Here is a 23,893-nt window from a genome sequence, read left to right on the forward strand (position 1 = left end):
GGAGCTCTCACTAATCTATTTCTCCTAGGTTGCACCTTTCTTGCATAGAAATCAAGAGATTGGGATTTAAAAATCTCTAAAAAAAACGTTGAGATACTTTCTCATCTTGCTTCATTCTTTTAAGTTTGGAAGACACTTTAAAAGAAGTTTAAGTTTCAGAGATCACTATAAATTATGCTATTAAATTTGGAAAATCTTAACTCCTTTGGTTTATAAGTTGGATATAGGCAATTAAGGGTAAGGGGGGCGCTCCCTGGTTCCCTTTTTTGATTGGGTATGCTGCATTTTATGAAACGGAGGTATATTGGGATAAAAAAAATATAAGGAGGAAGCTTGGTTATTTCTCTCATTTAACATCTTATTTATATTGGGATTGCTAGTTGGGAAGAATGTATAATTGAGGAGTGTTTAAAGGGCGTTCTCTTGGTTCCCATACAAAATGGTACCTAGGTTCCGATTTTTTTGCGTTTTGGTTTCAGATGTCCTTCTCACGCGTTTAAACCTACCTGTTCTGCACTGCCAGCACAGCCACCCAGATTACTAAGAAAGCTCGGGCCATAAGAACTGGCTGATTAATTTGAACAGTGTGAGAATGGGCACCTGAACTTTTGAGATAACCTGTGTGCGCGCCGCGTGCCGCGTACCGCGCCAAGCGCCGAGACCTGATCCTGCCGATTTCAGTGTGATGAAATCGTCGGCTTGCCCAGCCTTTTTACTCCAATCCTCAGTGACGGGGCTCCCGCCGCCGAGACGCGTCTCGCTTGGCCGTGGTGCCGATCATCACCCGAGTACCGCTCATATCGCCTTGGCCGCATCCAGATGTCTTGAGGTTGGCTGGTAAACAGGCTGTGGTGGACACCTCGTTTCCATGTGACTCAAAATTTTTATCTCGCTGTTTTTCGTTGGTTCCTTCGTTTGATGTTCTTGCGCCAGCGGGGAGAAAGAGAAGAAAATTGAGAAAGAGGCTTGGACGACGTGTCATACTGAAGATCTGAGGCCGGTTGGGAATTTGGGCGATATGTGCACTCTCACGCCGCGATTGCTCTCATTCAACTGCACGCGACTTGACCTTTCTTCGGCGTAATGACTTATCCTGTGCCAAGTATTCCCACGATTCCTTCAACACCGATCGATGCCAGCTGGAGTGCCTAGACGGAGGAGTTTGCAGTATGAAGGGATTGCCTCATTCCAATGCGATCGTCAAGTCTTCTGTTACCAGCCTGCTGAGAACCGAAAGCCCCAACCAATCTCAAACTCACCACCCTGAGTGACCAAATACATTCTTCAGCACTTTGTGCTTGCTGCTGACAGCAACTAGGTAGACTTACGGGAAGAAGAGGAGGTTCAAGGCTTCTGACACCGACAGCAGCAAGCGAAGAACAATAGCCAACACTCGGCTGAGGAAATCTGTAAACGACATCAGGTTCGAGTCTGAAATCCGAGGAAAGGATACTGAGGTGGGCGGGGGTGAAGATGACTTTATACCACTTCATGTCGGTCTGGGAATTCACTTCATGTCACACACGCACTTGTAGACTTTTGCTTCCCTCAAGACTCATTTGATACCCTCCGATATCTCCGACTTTTCTGCCTTTAAACTTTGTGCAGTTGGGTAAATGCTGCACGCTGCATGTAGGTGCACAGCCTGGCCACTGTACAGATGTGCCCCTGTGCATCTCCAGACTCTGGATTTCTTGGAAGCTCCACTCCTCCACGTCTACCTGAGTATCACTGGCACTGCAGGGTATTAGCCCAACATTCTTACGTCAATGTCATCGGACCGAGCAGACGGACATGATCTATTTGGACCCACAATATGTCTGTTGGCTTGCCATCTGGGGAAAGCCGACGTCCAGAGACAGAGCCTTTATAAACAATGTTCGTCCGTTCTGGACTCTATCTGAGTACTCACCTCTCCTCCTCCATTTTTCTTCCCCGGATCAACATAGCTTCCCCATACTTGTTCCCCACGACTTGCAGGCTTAGTCAACATTGCATGTTACCCAGCTTTGGCGCAACAGAATGCCTCCCGCCAATATAGACATCGAGTCTCCTCCTGACGAGGGCGCCCGCGAAGGCACTCGCACTTCGGGGAGCGATGAAGGCCCCACTTCGGACAAGGCCGCCCGAGCCTCCACGGCCGCCTTGTTGCGCAACCCCCTTCTAGGGTATACTCATAGCGAGCTCATGGCAGACGTGGACGCCTTCACGGAGAAGTACGGACTGAATGAGCACCGAGATTCTTTCCGCAAAGGGGCGTTGGTCGCTCAAGCCAGCACCCGTCCTGACGGCTTTGAAGCCATTGCCGAGCTGACAGAGGAAGAGAAGGCGGTGCTCAGAAAAGAAGTCACACATCGTTGGGACCAGCCATTCATGCTGTACTTCCTCGGACTGCTATGTGCGGGCTCGGCAATAGTCCAGATATGTCACGCTTTCCCTGATATTTCGATGGTCTTAGCTAACAAACGCAGCACGGTATGGACCAGACTGCGGTCAATGGTGCTCAGGTACGCCAGTCATGCAATGTCATGCCCAGAGACGGTGGCTAACAAATTGACCTAGGAATACTACTACAAAACATTTAACATTGAGGACGAATTAATTCAAGGTTCCTTACTCTATCAGTGGCCCGGCGGGAAAACATTTCTAACAGCTGAATAGGTCTCCTCAATGGTGCACCCTACGCATTCTCGGCCCTTTTCGGCTGCTGGACTTCGCCGTTTTTGAACAAATGGACAGGCCGCCGTGGCACCATCTTCATCTCGTGCTTCTTCTCCGTGGTGACTGGATTTTGGATGGCGGCAGCGGACTCGTACGTCTACGTATCTTCTCAATTGATCTTCTCCAGGCTGACCAGGAACACCAGGTGGTACAATCTCTTGATTGCACGGTTCGGCCTTGGCCTTGCTGTCGGCGCAAAGAGCAGCACAACACCAGGTACGAGACAAACCCAAAATGGTTCCCTCAATACTAACGATGTGTATTAGTTTACTCGGCAGAATCGGCACCGAAGGCCATTCGCGGGGCTTTGACAATGATGTGGCAAATGTGGACAGGTGTGTTTCGCTGTTGTTTTCTGGCGCGTCCTGCTCCCCAGCCAGATGGAAATCCAAACGCTTCAGTCTCAAGGGCGATACTAACGGCTAGTAGCTTTTGGAATCGCACTGGGACTTATAGTCTCGGTGGCCTTTCGCAACACCGACTTCCTTGGAGAAGACTCGCAGTGGAGGTGGATGCTAGCAAGCACCTCAGTGCCGCCCTTGATCGTTATGGTGCAGGTAAGGCGGCCTCACATGAAACATTGTCCCCTGTCCTGTGTAGATTCTGAGTCATCTGATCCATTGCGCAGGTCTACTTCTGCCCAGAAAGCCCACGGTGGTACATGGAGAAAGGCAAGTACACAAAAGCTTTCCGCTCAGTCAGCCGACTGCGTCGCCACACGATCCAAGCCACAAGAGACATGTATTATGCCCATAAGCTCCTCGAGGTCGAGACCCAAGCAAGGAGCGGTCATAGCTGGAAAGAATTCTTCACCGTCCGGAGAAACAGGCGTGCCGCTACTTACTCATATTTTGTCATGTTCATGCAACAGTTTTGCGGGATCAATGTCGTGTAAGTTGTTCCCGCCCACACACATGTACCGGAGGGAACGGGGAGGCCAGCCGTTGGGAGAATGACTTTTGTTGCCCAGGACCCCACGACAGATTCACTAACACGTAGTCAAGGATGTACTACTCGACAGCTATCTTCGAACAGTCCGGCTTCGAGCGGTCTGAGGCGTTGCTGACGAGTATGGGCATGGGCCTGATCAACTGCTCTTTGCCCTGCCCGCGTTCTACACGATCGACACATTTGGCCGCAGGAACCTGTTGCTGGTCACGTTCCCCCTGATGGCACTCGCCTTGACCTTCACCGCCTTCAGCTTCTACATCCCCGAGGGAACGGGGAGGCTGGCCTGCGTCGCAACCGGCATCTACCTCTTCGCGGCCGTCTACTCGCCAGGCGCCGGGCCCGTGCCCTTCACCTACTGCGCAGAGGCGTTCCCGCTCCACATCCGCGACATCGGCATGAGCAGCGCCACCGCGGTGACGTGGGGCTTCAACTTCATCATCAGCTTCACGTGGCCCCGCCTGATGTCGAGTTTCACGCCGACGGGGGCGTTCATGTGGTACGCCGGCTGGAACGTCTTCGGGTTTGTGGTCGCCTACTTCTTCCTCCCCGAGACCAAGAGCCTCACGCTTGAGGAGCTGGACACCGTCTTTGCCGTCCGGAACCGTGATCACGCCCAGTACTATGCGAAGAAGGCACCGTGGTACGCGAATAAGTATCTGCTGCGCCGGGATGTCGCTCCGTTTCCCGAACTTTATGAGGTTGATGACCACCACGATGGCCCCCAAGAGACACAGGAGAAGGCAGTGGCGCAACAAGCAGAGCGTGATGCGGTGTCGGATGATTTTAGCAAGAAGGAGGTTTGAATGGACAGGCTGGAAAGCAAGCCACGATACTTGTGGATGTGCTGTGGGGCGGTACACCCTCGAAGGTTTACAAATCACATACCTAGATCGGAGCGTTGATTGTTAGGTGGTGAAGGAGGACTCTGTCATATGCGAGGTGGACATGATTGCTCATGTGAATGACGCTATTTACGCGTTTAATTATTGGTGCAACCGAAGGAGGACGATATCATGATATGATGCAGTTGTATCCCTTAGTTCGAACGGTCTCATTCAACAATCTTGATATACGTGTAGCAAGACGAAGCAGGACATTGCCTCTGAGGGTGCAGCCGGATGACAAAGTACAATTCGACGGCGCACTGCAGCGTTTGGTCACAAGTCGATGTTTTCCAGCCAGCATTTCTAGATATCTAGCATTCCCTCGGAATATATTGTGGATACTTGGGCTCTTAGACACTCTTATTCTCAAGACCAAGCTGATCCACAATCTAAACAGCGATCGGGCGGCTCGGTAGGACCGAAACCGTGAGTTGATACACTTGGACAAGGCCAAGCAATCATCGTAGCTCCATTCGACTGGGCCTCTCTTGTTTACGTGGTTACTTCGAGCGGCTTCGACCTGCCGAGGCTCATTACTTTCGGCCGAGGAGACGGAAATGCTTGTAGTTAAGGTTTGGCACATGTGCGCCAGGCTATTTGCGACCTCTTCCTACCAGCAATGCTCCATGACAGCAGTAAGTCCTGCGGGACGGAAAGAAGTTGGATTTGTCAAGCGACCGCTGGTGGGCTGTTGGGTGCATCCGTCATTGTCTCACTGGTCGAAAGGCGGCACGCGGCCTGGGCACACTCGTGGCACATTGGACTTCTATTTCTAATCACCCCGACGGGCCCGCCCGCATGCGACTGTGGAGGAGTGCATCGAGCTTGAAACATCCCCCAGGTTTGCCAGTGCCATGTATTATAAATCTCGATGCTAGAGTATATTGCGTGCTCCTGTGGAGAGATTGGGTAGTGTCAGCCACGCACGGCTCAATTGATACTCAAAAGTCGCCGGCCTGAGTATTTCAAGTAGGCTGACCCGCCTGCAACAGTCTCAGGGATAACTTAAAGCATCAAATACTATACACCTCTCATAGTACCCTAGCAAACGTCTAAACATCCAAGTGAATATGGCAGCCGCGGCGGTTCAACAGATCACCACAAACGTTGGGCTCGGGTCTGCCGACCAAGGCAAGCTGCAAACCCAGCTCGGCAGCGCACCCAAGCCGACATCTCTGAAGCCTCATGACGTCAACACGATCTTGAATTATTACAAAGAGAACGAGGACGGGTCTCCGCCCCACCCTACCTATGTTGACAGGCCGGAGACATATGATCGGCCAGTAGAGAGCCACTCTGTCACTGTCCGCGATGTCAATGGACACCAGGACGAATACTCTCTCGACGGCAATGGGTTCCAGTTCCACAGCCACACTGCCAACGAGAAAGATTTCCTGGATGACGAGCAGATCAAGCAAGGCTACTACAAGGAGACCGAGCAGCTGCTCAAGGACGTGTAAGTGCCGAGACAGACCCACACACATGCATCAACCCACATGCACTCACACCTTACCCTTGACTGACCAACCTCTCCACCACAGAACCGGCGCAACACGTGTCTTCATATTTGACCACACCATCCGCCGCCAGCTGCCCTCCGACGGCAACGCCCAGGCCGCCCGCCGGGGCCCAGTCCAGCGCGTGCACATAGACCAGTCCTACTCGGCCTCGCTCTCGCGGGTCCCGCACCACCTCCCAGGCGAGGCGGACCAGCTGCTCAAGGGCCGGGTGCAGATCATCAACGTGTGGCGGCCCATCTCGACCGTCCTCCGGGACCCCCTCGCCGTCGCGGACGCGCACTCCGTCCCGGACTCGGACCTCGTCCCCACGGGCCTGATCTACACCAAGCCCAAGCCCCGGAGGGGCGAGACGCTGCAGGTCAGGCACAACGACGCGCACCGCTGGTATTATAAGAGCGGCCTGACGCCGGAGGAGGTGCTGCTGATCAAGTGCTTTGATACCAAGACGGATGGGCGGGCGAGGCGGGTCCCGCACACGGCGTTTGTGGACCCGGACACTGACCGGGAGGACGTGCCGACCCGGGAGAGCATCGAGGTTAGGGCATTGGTGTTCCATGAGAATGACACGGCCTAAAGGAGATTGATGCACAATCAGCTGCCACGGCGTTTCATCATCAGTGTGTGTCAGGGCCAACTTTGTTGCCTTCGGGCATTTGGTCAATTTGAAACCCACAGGAGAGTATCCCACGACAGGCCATTCATCCCATGGCAAGTCATCCCGTAGCAGGTTATCCCATGGATGTTACATGGACAAGGAGTAGCAGGCAGGAGCTCACAGATTGCATGATCACGGTCTAGTTAACTCTCGATGCCGTCGTATTTACCCTTTGACGTATTCAGAAGCATGGGGTTGCCTCACAAAGTACCTAAACGTGTATGTCCCCCATTTCTCCTCACCCGGCGGCGGCTTCAGCTCCATCTTTCCAGCCCACTCGTCCAGGTCAATCTCAAGCGTCTCGTCGACCTCGAACCCACACTTGGGGAACATACCAGCCCCAGCCTCGCTCGAGTGGACCCAGCATATCACGCCCTCGGCATCCGCGCGTTCAGTGCCCTTCCGAACCAGGGCGCGGCCGATGCCTTTACCCTGGTGCTCGGGGTGCACCTGGATGCCGGCGATGAACATGCACCGTGTCCCCGGCGGCATGATCCTCCTCATGAACTGGGCGAAGTGGTCGTCAGTGATCTCGCGCAGCTGCTCCAGGGGGTCGAGGTCCGCGGACCCGGTCTTGGCGTAGTCCGACGAGACCGAGTTGGCAGGAGGCTTGGTGGGCTCTGGGGGGTTCTCTGCCGCGCCCGCGGCGCTGGGGTCCCTGTCGAAGCCCCGGAATACCCAGCCGACACTGCCTACGATCTGGCCCGTTGCGTTGTCGACTGCCTTGGTGACTTCTACCTTCTGCGGCAAGCTGAGCCAGTGCCTGATGGAGTCCGGTGTCCCGCCCGCGTGGTCGTACGGTTTGGTCGGATGGGCTGCTTTGAGCTGCGTGTGCCTGTCTGTCTCAAAGGTCAGGCCGGAAATTGCAGTGAGCTCCGGAATGTCTTCTTCGACGACTGGCTGCAACGAAAATAAAGTGGCATTTGGGGATGTCATGGTGGAAAAGTCAAATTCTATTGGTATGCGCTGTCTGAATTGACATGTCTGTGTTCTTACGAACGCGGAAAAAGCGGAAACGGTTTTGTCTTTTAGAGTGACTGTTAATGACAGGCACTCTGTTTGTCTGAGATACCAGTAGTGAGTAATGCTTCCGTGGGATTGGCAGATATGTTACGGCCGATCAACAGAGATAGTCAAAAGCAGCTCGCCGGATGACTGTTGACCGGGTTGAAACCCGCAGACGCACTAGGCTCGATGAAGCCAAGTCTATATGCACAGCTCTACCACTTGCGCCGTCGAAGGATTGAGTATACCGGACGTACCGTGACACAGTCTGAAGCCGCAAGATATCTTGGTCCACGTCGCGAATGCCGTCCACGTCATGGCAAAGGCCGAGGCAGGGAGGGACGAACAAGGTTAGGTTCTGGTCCATATGGCCTGCTCCTAGTGACCCTGCTCCTGCTCGTGGTCTTTGTTGTCTCCAGCACCGAAGGGAGTCGTGGCAACAACGGAAGCCGTTGAGTAGATGAACTCGACAGCATGTTTCAGGTCGGTGTTGATGATTCTCCGAAGACGCTCTATCTCCGCTACAAAAACAGCGGCAACCGAGAGCTTAGGTCGTCACCGCGAGCGGATGTGGAAAGAAGTCCTCTTCCAGTCAGCCCCGTCACACCAGAGCACATGTCTGCATGCCTTCATGTCCTCTGAGGCATCGTGCGAGCGAAGGACAAGGGGCTGCATGTCGGCTAACTTGATGATCTCAACGACGTTTCTGAGGCAGGAATCAACGGGATGCGATGAGTAGGACCGAATCACCCTTCGCGACACACAAGGTTATCATGACAGCGAGCTTTCGGCCCAAAACCCTGCCCGCATGTGCAATTGATCAGACGCTGCTCATAATTCTACATGGCAACATGCTGATCTGCCGAACTTCAAAATGAGAATACTACACAGTTTGTGGGGAGCTGGGCAATCATATTGTGTTGCGACTATCTAAAAAAGAAAAATACGGAGATTCGCACCTGCAAAAAAGGAGGGTACACCGGTATATCACCACCTCACCCAAAACCCTCACCCAAAACCCACACTCATACACCCAGCTCCCATACGCCAAACACCCATACACTAACACTTACACACCTAACACTTATACACCCAACACCCACACCCATACCCACACCCACACTTAACACCTAATCCCCATATACTCAACTTTTATACACCTAATTTATATACCTGATTTAACTTAGGTGTACAGGTGTTGGGTATAGGTAAACTAATTAGGCCTGGGTAATATGCTTTAATTAGCTATGGATATGGTATGAGTTGATGTACCAGTGTACCCTCTATTTTTGCAGGTGCGAATCTCTGTATTCATAAAGAAAGGAAGGAGGAGGCCAGAAGGTCTGAAATCTGGGCTATAAACACTCAACGGAGTGGCCCGTGACTGGAACGGTGAATGTGGGTATTCTCTACAGTTTATTCAACGTCCTACATGTCATTCGGTCAAAGCTCGAGACTCGACTTGTGGATGTACAGGTGACATTAAGTTTAAGGTATCCCACCAGGACGTAGCAGCATGAATATTCACCCCCTCAACATTAAAATCATTTCTCAAGAGACAATGTTCCCGTTACCCGTTGCCACTCACTTTCCGTATACTTCCACAACTTGTCTGCCGTCCCGTCTCTTCTGTAATTTGCAAGGAGCTCCTCGACTTTCGCATCAGCACTCTCGCCATACGTGTCCACGGAGTAAACACCGCCTCCGACACTTCCATCTACACCGTTCGCAACGCTCACCCCCTCAGGCAATTTGGCTCCCACTGCCCCTGGCTCATCTGCCGGCTTCTTGGATGGAAAGCGCGCACTCGTGCAGTAGAACGTGTGCCTCTCTCCAACCTCCACAATCGGCGTGTGACCAGTGACGAAGAACAGGGCCTTGGAGACCAAGGCCACAGTCCTCAAGATGGCACCGTCATCACTCCTGATGATGTTTGTCTTGACCTTTCCAGGAAACGCGTGCACGAACGACACATCCGGGGCTTCCTTCGCCAGCGTCTCCAGGCCTAACGTCATCATCGTGGCCCCATGGCCCCGTGCGGCTGTGAACGGGACCTTGCCTTCCTTGCCCTGCCAGTCGTCGTCGTAGGCTCTGCCCTCCTTGGCGCCTGTGAAGGAGGAGACGACGCGCCGGAGGCCTGTGGCTCGTTGCAGCAGGGGCAGCAAGTTCCTGGCCATTCGCATGCGCCCGAAATAGGTCAGGCTCATGAGGTAGCTCATGCCTTCTTCGGTCTCTGCGGACATGTAAGTCGTATTATCAACAGCGGGCACATGAAAGAAAGAGTACTTGTCTCACGCTTGCTGAAGTTCAGTGTCCCTTGGCTCATAAACAGCACGTTGATGGCCGATTCCCTATCTCTGATCTGCCTGCACACGTCATCGACATTGCGCAGCAGGCTGACGTCCGACCTGATGAAGGTATAATTGCCCTCCGGATTGACACTTTTCAGGTCTGCATCCAGACGGTCGCACGCTTCTTGCGAACGTCCGACAATGTAGATGCGAGGCTTGGATGTGTGTCTTGCGAACTCCCGGAGTGAGGTCTCACCGATGCCCGCCGTCGCGCCGGCAAACACAGCGACGAGCCCTGCTGGGTATGTCGTGGCGATTTGGGCATTTGATTTCTGCACATTGTCTAGGGCGACCATGTTGGAATGCTTCAAACCGATTAAACCGATTGTTTACAATCACTAGAGAATGTGTAAAAGTGTTTTGGCGGTTTTTTAGTCACCGGGAAGGGAAGATAGACTCGCAATATTAAGAAGACTTCTCGGGACCGTTTCTCCAAAGTCTGCTTTTCCCATCTTATGCTGAAGCCCTAGTACCAAGCCGTCGGGGGATTGGATTGCGCCGAGAACCAAATGGGTGAATACGAAAGGAGGCTAGCGTGGGATGTAGTGCAACCATGCACGCCAACCAGTCTATATTAAACTATCCGCTCATGACCCTAATACTCAAGTTGTCGAGGATGTGGCGTGCAGCTTGAGCTCTGGGAATGAAGGCTCGAGCATACTAGCCAGTTTGAAGCTATCCCAAACCCCTTGGCGCATGCGTGCCGAACGGAGGATATCCAGGGCCCGTCTCCGATGCTTATCGTCAGTGCTGTAGCAACAGACAAACGATGTCGATGACATAATGTTGCTCTCGAGAGTGAAGATCGGATGCTCCGAGGCGAAGGACCGGACTACAAGCTCAGCCTGGTCCAGAACGATATCAGCCTGCGTTGAGTCCCCGTCCGGGACCTCGTCGAGCATGGTCTCCCACACGCGCTGCCGCAGCACGAGCATCATGATTTCCCGGCGCTCTCGCTTCGTCAGGCCTCTCTTTTCAGCTTCTTCGACCGTCCTGTTGAATCGCCGCCGCCAACATCTGAATCTGCTGAGGATATGTTCCAGCTCTAGTTCTTGGAGAGGGCCGTGATGCGAGCCATCTGACGAAACAGGAGTACGCTGTTCGGAACCGTCAACAGGGGCAGGTGATTGAGAGTGTCCTCCCACACTCAGGTCCAGCTGGCCATTCCTGGCTAGAACAAAGCTTTTGTTGTTATGGATGCCAAGGTCGACGTCTATGTCCGAGAGCGACTTTCGAGCGAGGGTGAAATCTGGAAACGGTTGCAACGGGTCGTCTGGGGTATTTGAAACCGGCGTCATGTATGGCCGGAGGTTAGGCACGACCTCGTCTTCGCTGTACAATGACGCCTCAACGCCTAGGCGTGCGAAGAGGTTGGAGATTTCCGTTATTGCATCGTCGCTGTTGCTGCCTGATCCCCGACTCTCGGCAAAGGCATGGGGCGGAAAAGAAAGGACCAGCCGTGAACCGGCCCGTAGGTGCTGTATAATACATTGTAGGTACCTCAGCGGACCCGCCAGATCTCTGGGGTCGGCAAACCCTACTGGCTGCATCGTAAAAGTCAATAGGGGTGTTTCGCACGCACGCCACACAGACTAGAGTGGGCCGGCCTTGTTTGAACAAGCGATCAGACACTGCTAAGGCTATGTCATGTCATTGGATTAACGATAATGGATCTGGCACAGATACATGGCTTTAGAGTGTGTAAGATGACAAGAAGGGGGAATTGATTGATTCATGAAACGGGTGGAGAAGGGAGAGATGTGGCTGAATGATACAGATAGATGGGATGACCTGAACTTGTAGGTTTATATCGGCATCTTTTGTATATCAAAGGGGCAGAGACCGCAGTTTCCATCGTTGCCAGTGAGGTATAACTTCGGAATGCTCCTCTTCTTCGGACGGTAGGAGACAGAAAAAGACAACTGCAAGTCGAGAAGAGCCGTTGTATCTTGCATTCTCCACACTAAGTAGACAACTGAGCAATGTTGACGGTAAATTGCATGAGGCTGATAATTCCTTCACCCGGCGAATCAGACAGCCTACTCCGTATTCACTGGTCGGGATCCCCAGCAGCTTGGACAATGAGGCTGAGCCAGGGAGACAACACCCCACATCGGTGCCTGCCAATGCTGTCATATTGGGATTCTCAATGGGCCCATAACCAATCTGGCCCATAAATGCCCCATAAAAGAGTACTATGTTGACGGATATGGATGTCTATGCTCATCGTAAGCCTCGGCGGCTCGCGCCTGTCTGCCGGTAGAAAGGAGTTCAACTCGGTGGAATCAATATTCATCTGACAGGCGGGCTGTCCGAGACGTATTCTTTGATGGCCTCCTTGCTTTCCATCACGGTATGTATTTAAGGCACCTCAACCTAGTCCCAGCCCATTGTTTTGCTTCAACTTGGAAACCCCATCTGCCAGAGGTCAATATCACCACGGTACATTGATCAGCAAGGCGTCTCCGAATTCTGTTTCAATATTTCAAAGCCAGTTGCGGTCCTCGTCACCTTGAAGCCGAGATGAAGCTTGCAATCCTCCGCCTCCTCGCCGTTGCGGCGCCTCTACTGCCACACAGCACCTGCATGTTGACACCGGATGACATACCGGACAAATGGAAGTCTTCGGTCTCGCAGGTCAAGTTCAATGTCACCGGTTGGGCGGTCAGCGATGCCGCTCTGTTGCATGGCTCAACCGACGACTTCAAGGTTTATACAGACTTCACCGACGATGATGCCAACCTACAACCCTGGCTGCTCTCGCCACGAACACCCAGATGGCGACTATAGCGGGTGCGACGAAGGCGCCAGCAACCGGTTCCACCAGTTCTCCCTGCTTGACCCCATCGGCTTCGGAAATATGACTATGGCCTCGGCCACCGGCTTCGGGTTCTTCGTTGGCTACGATGGTTGGAAAAACGTAGGCAGCAAGGTGCCGGACTGGCCCCTCTTGCTCCACGAAACAGTTGGTTTCCCATTCAAGTTTATCAGGCAGGGAAGAGGTGCAACCTGGTAGCTGACTTTCACCTCCAGGGACACACTTTTGGCTTCCCGGACTACCTGGACGACGGCTCTCGGAACCACACCGTGTGCTCTAACCTCTGGCTCCCGCCCAACGCCCCAGCCGAATTCGTGATGAAGCCAGGCGACTATGGCGCCCATGTCCATCACATCACGGAGATTGAAAGTTGGATGATTCGCTATTGGTGGTCCAGGTTCTCGAGGACTCGGGGCTGGCAGCACGATGACACGACTTACGGCCCTCCACCAAACTGTGCTTCGGACGAGTAGATGGTTGGGATCGGATTCTATGTGATACAGCCCTGTTGACAACACCAACTTTTTCATATGTCGACAGGACTTCCAAGTTGATGCAACAGACTTAAAGCTTGCCTTTGATTGATATATATAGCACTTCGGCTTTCGCTAGAGCCTCACCGTTCCCGTCCTCGATCTGTGCCCGAACCCAGTGCTTCCTCCCTTCCACCTTTGCGATCCAAGACCTCACAAGGACGGTCGCCGGTGTTGGGACCGGCCTCACAAACGAGGTGTTGATGTAGGCCGTCCGGAATGATTTGTCCAACTCCGTGCCAGGGACATGGCCGTTCAGCACAATGTGGAGTCCGGCAACCTCGTCGAAGATCACAGACACCATGCCACCGTGGAGGGATCCCGGAAACCCTGTCACTCCATCCTCGAGAGCAACCAGGGCGTTCAAATTCTCTATGCCGGATTCCCCCGTCTCTTGCCGCTTGTGGAAAAGTAGCCAGTGTGATATCGTGCTGTTTGAGTTGATTGTGGACGCTATAAATTGATTTTCCAGGCCCGGAAGCACCGTCCTGTTCGGGGACACTTGCACGATAAGAGACCCGTCATCCTGCAGTAGCCTTGCGCACCATGGTATGGACTTGAAATGTGTGATTGCTTCGACGGCTCCCGGGTCCATGGATGATCAGATGTGTGAGTTTAACCGGCTGGATTGGAGGCGAGGGAGCACTGGGTATGAGAACTTCGGCGCGCAATTGGGCTCATGCCTGGGTATGTTAACTGTGACGAGGTTCCCCAGATTGCTGGCCTAGTCGTGGCCTCACGGTTTTTGTGTCACACGTACGTACGACTCAGGTAATCAGTCCACAGGGATCTTGAGTCCCTGCTCAAGTGGTTGTGTTTCGTGAACGTAATTTCGTGTCTATCGGCGGACACCCCGGAAACCTTAATTCATCGACGCAACTGACTCGGGGGGCCACCAAAATCATGCTCACAGCTTCGCTCCTCGTTTCTGAGCCAGTTTGTGCTCTTCACGCCACGCCAAGTCGTTCAGAATCTCTTCGCTCCCGCCGCCAATGACCTTTAGTCGTAGATCGCGAGTTGCCTGCTCCGTGAAAGTGACCCCCTTTTCGAAGCCTCTTCCCCCGAGGACCTGTTGGCTTTCTCTGGCCGCAAGCTCCACGACCCTGGCACCGTGTATCTTCACCAGCGCGACGACTCCACCGAGCTCCTTTGCCTGCCATCCACGCTTGCTCACGTGGTAGATGATCTGTTCCAGCCAGGCCCAGTGTGCATCTACCTCCCTCGCCAGTGTTGCCAGCTTACTGCGGATGATCTGATGTGATGCTAGAGGCTGGCCGAAAGTCTCGCGCTCGTGGGCATACGCCAATGCCTCGCTCAGGCACATCCTCGCCTGTCTGTTGCAGTCCACAGCCAGGACAATGCGCTCTTTGTTGAAATTCGACATGATGATGGGGAAGCCCGCGTTTTCCGTTCCCAGCAAGTTCTCAGCCGGCACCGTCACATCTTCTAGATAGACCCATGAGGATCCGCCGGCGTTATGACCCGAGTTGTGTATCTTCTTCTGGGACACGCCCTCTGCATCCATCGCTATCACCAGAAGAGATATTCCTTTCATCCCAGGAGCATCTCCGGTGCGTACAGCAGCGACCATGTGCGTCGCCCAGGGCGCGCCGGTCACCCACTTCTTATGGCCCGAAACAACGTATGCCTTCCCATCAGCAGTTTTGCGCGCCTTAGTCCGTACGGCACTCACGTCGCTGCCAGCGGTGGCCTCCGTGATGCCCAGGCAGAAGCTGGTGCTCCAGTCAAACAGGCCGGGCAGCCAGCGGCGCTTCTGCTCCTCCGTGCCCGCCGCGATGATGGGCGGAGCACCCACGACAGAGGCGCCAGCGAGGGCCAGGGCCACGCCGCTGGGCAGCCTCGAGATCTCGTCCCAGAGGATGAGCTGGTGGAAGGCATCTATCTGGTCGTACGGTATGCCCGCGACGGTAAGCAGGTGTTTGGGACGGTACTCCCCAGGCACATCCAGGAAAGCGAGCCCGGACTGAACCCACGCCTCCCTTGCGGCGCGGGGTGCTTCTCCCGCAGCCTCCCAGTCCTTCGCGAATGGGATAGCGTGCTTCTCGATGAAGCTCCGTGCGTAAGACCGCAGCTTTCTGTGGCTCTCGTTGTAGTATGCACTCTCCAGCTGATTGTGCCAGGCCGGCTCGGCCCAACTGCACACGTTGTCAGATTCATCGATGGCTCTGTGACGGCAATATCCAAAATGATGGTATCTTTCGACCTGGCTCTGGTGTTTTGAGTGTGCTTCTCGGGACTCACGGTGTCAGGTTTCCAAAGGGCTCCTGGGGAAGTCCAGCCTCATCGCCACCCAAAGGGAGAAAGGTGTATGGCATTTCAAATTATTGTTCTGAAAAGGTACGCTTTGGTATCTCAGCTTTCTTTTGTTTGTCAGGCAAGGCCAGAGTGAGACACTTAGATGTATGATACAGGCAGACACGAAGAGCTCATAATAGCGAAATGTAGCCATCTCTGGAGCCATGTGTACGTGCCCGTAGTTCTGGCATGACTCAGAACCTCCGGGCAAGCCGCCCGGATGAGTTTGGGTTGTTCCAAACGGGAGGTCGAGTGGATCTTCAGTTTTGCAGTCATAAGGCTCCTTCCAGAATCATCCCTGTCCGAAAGTGCCGACTTCCTCTCAATGCGGCATGTGGGGACACTTCGTAGTGGTGAACAGATCAAACGATGAAACAACCCCGATTTGATGCCTGACAGTGAATACTCGTGGGAATGACTAGCACAGAGTTGGCTCACCACAAGCCGTGCTGCTGTCTGGCAACTCGAAGCAGCTCATGTTGTGCGCCTCAAAACACATGCAGTGCCGTTGAAGCCCGTCTTCCTTGCTGCTGTGGAATGGATAGCTTATTGATTTCACGTGTGCGAGGACAGGCTGAATAAGATACTGTCGTAGTATCCAGATTACTTAGTTGCACAAGCAAGGGGCCCGTAGAACATGGAATTTGTTTCTCTCATAGTCAGTTTTCTCTTTACATGAACAGAGTATGTCTCTTAATAGCGGCCCATTACCGAGTCTGAAGTCCATGCAAGTCGTACATGCTTCCTCTCACGATAGCTCGCAGGTACGTATCGTGGCTGCCATGGACGCAGGGTGGATGACCGTTGCGGCCCAATGAGGCTAGAGGCAGGTCTCGAAGAGCATATCACCACTAGATATCACTGAGAGCAACAAGGCAAAGATTTGTGTTGGGTGCTGAGGCATCGGAGACAAGTCCGAGCAGCCTGGCAAGTTTTCCATTCAACCGAGCCCGTGGGCAACTGCTCCAAACGCACGGCAAACAACCCCCTAGCCTTCCTCTAATCGCGCCTCCATAGATGCGAGAGGAGAATATGAACAGGAAATGTGTGGGAAAGAAAAGAAAAGGAAAAGAAGAACGAGACAAAATCAATGAGACCGCCTTCTCCTGAGCCTATATGTGCCCGGGCCAAAATCAAACTCCGAATCCTGACCAGTGGATCATGCGTAAAACGACAAAAAGAGGAGACACAAAACCGAAAGAGACAAAAAGACCCAAGTGACGCCGCAGATGCTGGCCCGAAACAGAAACAACCCAACGCTACCAATCCTCTCCTCCCAGCAGATCAGTGTCCCCCCAGCAACAACGCGCCAAGCCTTCGAGGTCCGAAATGGCCAGATCATAGCAGCCCATCAGTGCTCAGGCAGTTGGAAGCGAAACAGGGTATTGAAGTGCCTGAACCGAACATGATACAGGCCTGGCCAAAGTACATGAAAACGATAATAAATCAAAAACACGAGAAACGAATGGTAGACGGCTGCCCTCTTCTTCCCCTTCTCTCCAACTCTGGTGATGTGCGTGAAATGCGATTTGCACCGCAAGATAGCCAGTGGCGCAGAAGGACAGCGTCGAATGCAAGGACGATGAAGCTGGCCCGCTCGAAGTAGACGATTCACCACAGATCATAGTCTGCTCCTGCCGATGTGCAACACAGGACGAAGTGTTCCCCCAAGAGTCAGGACACTCATGAACATAGCACATCGCAACCCATGCTCTTGGCAATGCCCTGCCAATCCCAGACGCGCAACCATTCGCCACGCTCCATGCACCGCCATACTTCCTCGAGAAGCTCGGTGACCCTCTCCGTGTTTCGCAAGCCCGTATACCCCTTCACTGTTCGCACCGCCGTCCTTATCCTCTCCTGCTGGTCAGGCGCGAAACAAGCCGTACCGATCACGAGGCACGGGATCAGCAGGAGTTTCTGCGAAGGGTCGCTTGGCTTGAAAGTTTCGAGGATGTTGAGGGACTCGTTGACAGCAAGAGTGATGCGAGGGTCGTAGTTGGGCGGCTGACGGACGGGCGGCGGGGATTCGGCGACATATGGGTGACACTCCAGACTGGAGGTGTGCTGGTGATGTTTGATTGGCGGTGGTGCTTGGGAAATGGTGTAGTTGGCGATGGTGTGTCGGCGGATGGGTTGAGATGGCATGTTGGAGGCGGAGGTGCGCGGCCGTATCGATGGCGACGATGCGCAACTGTTGTTTGCGGATCTTGGAGGGGTGTTCGTCGAACCGAACAGAACAGACGAGTTGTGGAGTAGGGGCAACGATGACGAAGGCGGCGGGGACATGGGCGGCGGTGGATATATCGTCCGGAACAAGTACACCCACATCATCTGTTTGTAAAGAAGGCCAACACGGTCCCGACTGTCACCTGGAGGCCACGATGGCGTCCAGTCCCGGATTGCTGCATCGATTTCGGCAGCTCTGTACAGGCCCGTGTAGTCGACCGGTGGGTCCACTCCAGCGGCCATGTTGGCCCTGATTGTGTTCCTGAGCGATGTGATTTGACACAGGTAATTGAAGAGGCCATCGGCAACACCTAACAACCGCGGCGGATGAATGGAGACGCTGGGGGCCCAGTCCTCGGACGCCAGTCGTGGAGTGTGCATGTCGGGGTAACGAACCAGCTCATCGGCGAAAATGTGATACTGGAAGAACTCCATGATGAAGCTCAAGAAGGCTGGATCCTCGGGCGGGGAGTGCTGGATCAAACGCTGATAGCCTCCGAGGTGGACCCTGTGCTCGCCACGGGGGTTGCCCTCGGCAAGAGCTTCTAGGAGCAAGCACAGCATCTGGCCATACCGAGCAGACAATATTGTCGAGTACTCGGTGTCATCTCTGTCCGAGTTCAGACTTGACCGTGCAAGGTCCTCGTAGAACTTCTCCATCGCTTTCTCGTGGTGATAGTCAGATCGCTGCTGGAGGGCGTCAAGACTCGTGTTTGGGTTGTCCCCAAGAATCTTTGCGCCGTAGGGCGTTTCAAAGTCGAGGTGCTTGCTTGATAGGGCGAGGATGGAGTGCATGAGGCCGCGGTGTTTAGTTGCTATCGGGATGAGCAGGTCCTTGAACGCGTTCTTGTGTTCGCCCTCGACTGTCAGCACGGTGCTTAGATGGGCGTGATAGTGCTTCCAGAAAATCATGTCCTCTGCGTTCTCGAGCCCGTGAAATATGGGCTGCATGGTTATCACTGGCAGAGGCTGGCTAAGGCTCAAGCCACCTAGAGGAAGGCGTTAGCGCCACCGAAGCCAGGTTCCCACGGCTCTTGTCTCTTACCTTCCGCAGCCTTTTCCTTGCCGCTTTTCCATATCTGCTTTTCGGGATAGCCTTCGCAGACAACGGCGTTCTTCTCACAGTTCATACCTACCAATCGTGGTCAGCAAAGAATGCGCACATGGAGAAGGGGTGAAGACGCGGTGGAGTATGGATATGGGGCAAACCCCACCGCCTGGAGTCGCTGGACCTCGTGACGTACATCTAGGTTTTGCCTCGTCGCACTTCTTCTTGCGTTTCCTGCAGGTCAGACACCCCGTCTTGGATCGGCCCTTGGTGATCTTGTTGGTGGAGACGACTGGGGTGAGGGGATGTTTGCGCGGCCTTCCACGCGGTCGCTTCGCTTTTGGCTGGGCTGATGTCGGGCTGGTGTTGCTTGGAACAGGGGTTGGAGGGGCCTCCTTGATCTCGTCGAGGCGGATGTCCTCGTCCATGGGCTCGACCTTGGGGACCGCGACGCCCTCGTCCGACCCTTGCTCCCAGTGCATGTCGTGATCACCCACGACATGCGTCACGTTGACATCCTCTGCGTTCTCGCCGTAGATCATGCTCCAGGAATCTGCGACGGAGGAGGATTCTGACTGCGACATGGGCCGGGCAGTCGCGGATTCTGCGGTGGACGGACACGGGCCGTCGTCATGGGAGTGCCCAACAGCCATGTCCATGCCCGTGCTGATGGGCGACAATTGGCCGTTCAACGGGTGTCGCACGGTCGCAGATGATGCGGTTGAGGTAGAGGCGGGAGCGGGGGCCGAGCTGGTGGTGTTGTGCGCGATAGAGGCTGGGTGTATTTGGTGAAGGGCATCCATCCATGGGGGTGACTGCGGGAGCATCATAGAGTGGCGTTCGCCCGAGCCCAGGCTTCCGACGGTGTTGGACGCCGACCACGACAAGATCCGATCTTGGGCGCCAAGACGAAGGGAATGTTCCATAGCTCCAAGGCGGAAGGACTGGGCATGCCAACGAGCAGACAGACGGCTGGTTTCCGGAGCGTCGAGTGCGGCGGGAGGCGATGGCGTGCGGGCTTTGGACGGGGATTGAGGCTGAGGTTGAGGTTGAGGTTGATGGACGGATGGATGGTGGGTGGTAGGTGGAACTGGTGGTGGAAGAGATGCAGGAAGCGGAGATGGAGATAACAGAGAGATGATGCAGTCAAGCCTCTCAAATATGGCAAGGTGCCAGATGTGGTTGGGCGGTCGATCACGATATGCCTGTCCCGGCTCTGGAGCTATAGGTTGTGAATGCGGGAGCAGGATGGGTAGGACGTCGGGATGTGCATGGATACTGTGGAGCAGGTGAGGAGTCGACGATCCAGCGAGGACGCCAGTGTCGGCGAGCAGGACCCAGGACCCAGGACCCAGGACCCAGGACGCAGGGCACAGATAGTAGAGTACGGTATGGCCGTGTACGGCTTGTCGGATAGTGTCGAGTGTCAAGTGTCAAGCGCTCGCCCGGTTGATGTGAAGTCTCAAACAAAAGGGCCAGGGACCATGAGACATTCAAAACCGCCAACCAGCACAAAGTACTGTATTCGGCCTCGACTCGGCTCCGTTCAGCCTCCCTCCACACAACGCATGCACACTCGCATGCACGCTCACACGCACTCGCGTACAGACACACACACACACAGAGACAAACAAACACACAAGAGCAGATAGGCGAGCAGGGCGTCTCCTTTTCCGTCTTGAAGCAGGCCCGGGCGAGAGAGCGAGCGAGCGATCAGTGGTCGGGAAACGGCCGAGACGGATGCAGAGGAGAGGAGACTCGAGATAGCCCGTGACCGTGTGGGTGACACAAGGGCAGGAGGAGGAAGAGGTGAAGACGTGAAGACGGCGGCGAGGGATCAACCACGATCTCACAGCACAGGCGGGATGGAGGGGTTTGTTGGAGTGGTGGTGCTTTGGCTTTGGTTGGAGGGGAGGTGGAGAGAGAGGTCTTATTTCTCCTTGTGGTGTTGAGAGGGTGGCACCCCCCTCTCTCAAGCCCCGGCCCATACCCATTCTTCAAGCTTCCCATGTCCCTGCCGGTGCCATCGCCATTGCCAGCTTCCCTGCCCTTGTCAAAATAGCTGCTGTAGATATCGTATCGTCGGCATGGGGGTGACGGCGGGGGCAGAAGGGGGGGGGTCGGGAGCCATGGCGGACGGACCATGACCAGTCAGTCCAGTGGCAGGACCTGACGGGACAGGCAGACGACACGGCGAGTGAGTGGCCGCCGAAGTACCTCCCCTCGTACGGGATAAAGAGATGTCGCTAACAGGTGGTCTCTTGGACGCGATTCATTTAGACCGTAGCACCCGGCCGAGCAGGGATGACCTGCTGATCACCGACCAGGAGATGGGGATTGGGCCAGCGCTGGATGCAGGAAGGGACAGGGTCTGGCGACATTACGCAGAAGGTGGGGGAGGGGGACGTGAGAGAGAGTGGGAGTATTCTGTGTACATGGATGGTATCTATTGTGTGTCCACAATATGGATGGATGGGTGGATGGATGGATGGACAGTGGACACTGCAACTGATGCGAGGGTCCGATTGCTACTCCAGATTCGTCAGCTGCTCACAGACCCAAGGGGCAACGTGGATGAGGACGGCTGAGGCCCCCTCCCAAGGTTGGCGGCGACGAGGTTGGCGATGGTGTTGTGTTAACAATCTGCCAGGAGACCGGGGAAAGAAAAAAAAAGAAGCAGCAGCAGCAGCAGCGAGACGAGAAAGCTGCTTCGGTGCTCTGCGACAACAAAAGGCAAGGGTGAGGGCAGGCGCAGGCGCAAGTGCAGGAGCAAGTGCAGGAGCAGGAGCACGAGCAGGAGAGTGGGGTCTGCTGTGCGACAGTACGTCCGTACAGTACCGTGCTTGCCCTCCTTGCTGACTACAGTGAGTGCTCCTCCTTCCTTGTGACCGTCGACCGTTGACGGTCGCTCTCATTATAACTATTTACCTACCTAGGTAAATATGGTGAAGCACGACGCAAGCAGCGGGTTGGACATACTGAGGAAGGGGCATCGGGATGGCCCGCTCGCCCAGGTGCTCTGATCTGCTCTGGTCTGGCCAGACCGTTATGCTCTCTACTTTATCTTGCTGTGTCTCCTGTTCTGCTGTGGTCTGCCAACTGCAGGATGCGCGGTGCACAAACTGGCTGCACCACACGAGTGCAGCTGCCCAACACGACATGCACCTACCGTCCTTGTGCGACCCGTAAGAGAGAAGCCCACGCGCGCACGGTCCACCCCAGGTCACTTCGGTCTCTCACTCTGGTGGTCACTCTGGGGCCTGCTCCAGTTCGCTTCTCCATCGGCATCCGCAACGGCTGCGATCAACTGGCTTCCAATCGCAGTGTGCCAGGGGAAATTGAAAAACTCTTCAAACGGCGAGGTTCTGGTGCTCAACAGCAGGAAGCAACGCCCATGCACAACGCCAATCACCCATCACCCATCACATTCCCCCATCACATTCCCCCATCACCGTCAGCCCTCATCTCCCGTCAACTCTAATAAAGCGGAAGACAATGAAAAAAAAAAAATTTGAAAAAATTAAAAAAATAAAAGCTTCAGTCGACATGTGCAAGTCGTCGAGACTGCCCCCAAAATCCTCCATCCTCCGTCACATCACGTCAATCACAGTGACCAGTCCCTTGGACCGTGCCGACCGCCTTGGCTTGGCATCCACACCTCGAGCATTTAGATCGAACGCTACGTTATTGGCCGCATGATCTACGCTGCACGACGTTCTCGTTCCAGCTTAGGCCTCGGATATGGACACAGTCAAAATACCCGAGACTGTCAGTCAGAGTCAGCCAAACACCGCATGCTGGACCCATTCCGCCCAACAGCTCTTCTGTCACTTGACTTGACAAGACGCCCAGGGACCATGGCTGGAATCACACTCGGCAAAACTGGGGATGCCGGCTAGACGCCCTCCAATCCCGCAGTCTCACGGCGTCAAAGCTCATACGCGCCGGACCTGGAAGGGAGCAGCGCAGAGCCGAGCAGCACAGAGCAGACAGCCACGACACAACGTGAACTTGACTTGGGGGACGGGTCAGTCTTGGTTTGAGCACTGATTCATCGCTCGGGGCAATGTCACGCGACGAGATGTCATGCAACTCGCTTCTCCCAGTACGGAGCACATCCATCGTCTCTTCACTCGCCCAGCCCGAGACCGCCCGACATGGCAATTAACACCAGCTGCGTCTGGAGCAAACCTGCAGCCGGAGCCCGTCACGTCCAGCCCAATTCTGTCTGCATGCCACAGTCTTCCCGGTGATGGGTTGTGGACGCCTACGCGCTACAGTACAGTGCAATCAAATACCCATCGACGTGCTCATACGCAGTAAATCAAAATCCCTGGGCACCCCCCTTCCCCACCCAGCTCTCCATTGGCTGTGCTAATGCCTGTCGTAGATTTACATCGACCCCTTCATGCAAGTCCCTCCCTCTTCGCTGCACACTGAGATGGGCCCATCGACCAGGATGCGGACCCTCCCAACGAGATGGCGAGGCATGGGTGCAGTTTCTGCTCCGTGCGCTGGCCAGGGCCGAACCCGTACCGCAGACGCAGAACCGTACACAGCTGGACGGGCCCAGATAAGAGTGCGCCTGGAGCAGCCTGTCCCCCAGACCAAAGGTCGGGGGGTCATTGAGATGCGAACTATTGAAAACCTTCCATGTCGGGTTGCCAAGCATTCGCGGGAACTCTGTGGTGCCTCTCTGCGTGAAGGCCAGAGTGAGCGATGCCACCGTACCACAGACGGCCCGTCATTGCAAAAAAAAAAAAAAAGAAAACCCCAGTCGGTACTCCTGTCAGGATCACCGCCCTGCCTTCCAAACCCGCCCCCCGTACGGGACCTCGACGACAGCAAGTAGGTGCATGACC

General features: G+C 54.6%; 8 protein-coding genes across 8 annotated transcripts; 3 read left to right on the forward strand and 5 right to left on the reverse strand.

The window, feature by feature from the left end:
* Window positions 1-2,022: 2,022 nt before the first annotated feature.
* Window positions 2,023-4,475, forward strand: INS49_014017 (uncharacterized protein; the record flags this gene model as incomplete). Its single annotated transcript, XM_043174709.1, has 10 exons — window positions 2,023-2,415; window positions 2,472-2,507; window positions 2,563-2,608; window positions 2,662-2,812; window positions 2,867-2,937; window positions 2,988-3,056; window positions 3,253-3,278; window positions 3,350-3,612; window positions 3,726-3,770; window positions 3,863-4,475. 10 exons carry the CDS (start codon window positions 2,023-2,025, stop codon window positions 4,473-4,475), a joined length of 1,713 nt encoding a protein of 570 aa, XP_043021654.1.
* A 1,151-nt stretch (window positions 4,476-5,626) lies between these two features.
* INS49_014018 (uncharacterized protein) lies at window positions 5,627-6,650 on the forward strand (the record flags this gene model as incomplete). The annotated part of the gene is made up of 2 exons (XM_043174710.1): window positions 5,627-6,012; window positions 6,098-6,650. 2 exons carry the CDS (start codon window positions 5,627-5,629, stop codon window positions 6,648-6,650), a joined length of 939 nt encoding a protein of 312 aa, XP_043021655.1.
* A 246-nt stretch (window positions 6,651-6,896) lies between these two features.
* On the reverse strand, window positions 6,897-7,667 carry INS49_014019 (uncharacterized protein; the record flags this gene model as incomplete). The annotated part of the gene is made up of 1 exon (XM_043174711.1): window positions 6,897-7,667. The coding sequence occupies one exon, from the start codon at window positions 7,665-7,667 to the stop codon at window positions 6,897-6,899; it is 771 nt and encodes a 256-aa protein (XP_043021656.1).
* A 447-nt stretch (window positions 7,668-8,114) lies between these two features.
* On the reverse strand, window positions 8,115-10,383 carry INS49_014020 (uncharacterized protein; the record flags this gene model as incomplete). Its single annotated transcript, XM_043174712.1, has 3 exons — window positions 8,115-8,257; window positions 9,325-9,969; window positions 10,032-10,383. The coding sequence occupies 3 exons, from the start codon at window positions 10,381-10,383 to the stop codon at window positions 8,115-8,117; spliced, it is 1,140 nt and encodes a 379-aa protein (XP_043021657.1).
* Window positions 10,384-10,689: 306 nt separating this feature from the next.
* INS49_014021 (uncharacterized protein) lies at window positions 10,690-11,637 on the reverse strand (the record flags this gene model as incomplete). The annotated part of the gene is made up of 1 exon (XM_043174713.1): window positions 10,690-11,637. One exon carries the CDS (start codon window positions 11,635-11,637, stop codon window positions 10,690-10,692), a length of 948 nt encoding a protein of 315 aa, XP_043021658.1.
* A 973-nt stretch (window positions 11,638-12,610) lies between these two features.
* On the forward strand, window positions 12,611-13,378 carry INS49_014022 (uncharacterized protein; the record flags this gene model as incomplete). The annotated part of the gene is made up of 3 exons (XM_043174714.1): window positions 12,611-12,751; window positions 12,807-13,052; window positions 13,121-13,378. 3 exons carry the CDS (start codon window positions 12,611-12,613, stop codon window positions 13,376-13,378), a joined length of 645 nt encoding a protein of 214 aa, XP_043021659.1.
* Window positions 13,379-13,469: 91 nt separating this feature from the next.
* Window positions 13,470-15,774, reverse strand: INS49_014023 (uncharacterized protein; the record flags this gene model as incomplete). The annotated part of the gene is made up of 3 exons (XM_043174715.1): window positions 13,470-13,974; window positions 14,350-15,594; window positions 15,701-15,774. The coding sequence occupies 3 exons, from the start codon at window positions 15,772-15,774 to the stop codon at window positions 13,470-13,472; spliced, it is 1,824 nt and encodes a 607-aa protein (XP_043021660.1).
* Window positions 15,775-17,437: 1,663 nt separating this feature from the next.
* Window positions 17,438-19,957, reverse strand: INS49_014024 (uncharacterized protein; the record flags this gene model as incomplete). The annotated part of the gene is made up of 3 exons (XM_043174716.1): window positions 17,438-18,972; window positions 19,029-19,115; window positions 19,228-19,957. 3 exons carry the CDS (start codon window positions 19,955-19,957, stop codon window positions 17,438-17,440), a joined length of 2,352 nt encoding a protein of 783 aa, XP_043021661.1.
* Between the last annotated feature and the right edge of the window lie 3,936 nt (window positions 19,958-23,893).

Source organism: Diaporthe citri (assembly GCF_014595645.1).
Source record: "Diaporthe citri strain NFHF-8-4 chromosome Unknown scaffold_7, whole genome shotgun sequence".
In the NCBI taxonomy this organism is placed as follows: domain Eukaryota; kingdom Fungi; phylum Ascomycota; class Sordariomycetes; order Diaporthales; family Diaporthaceae; genus Diaporthe; species Diaporthe citri.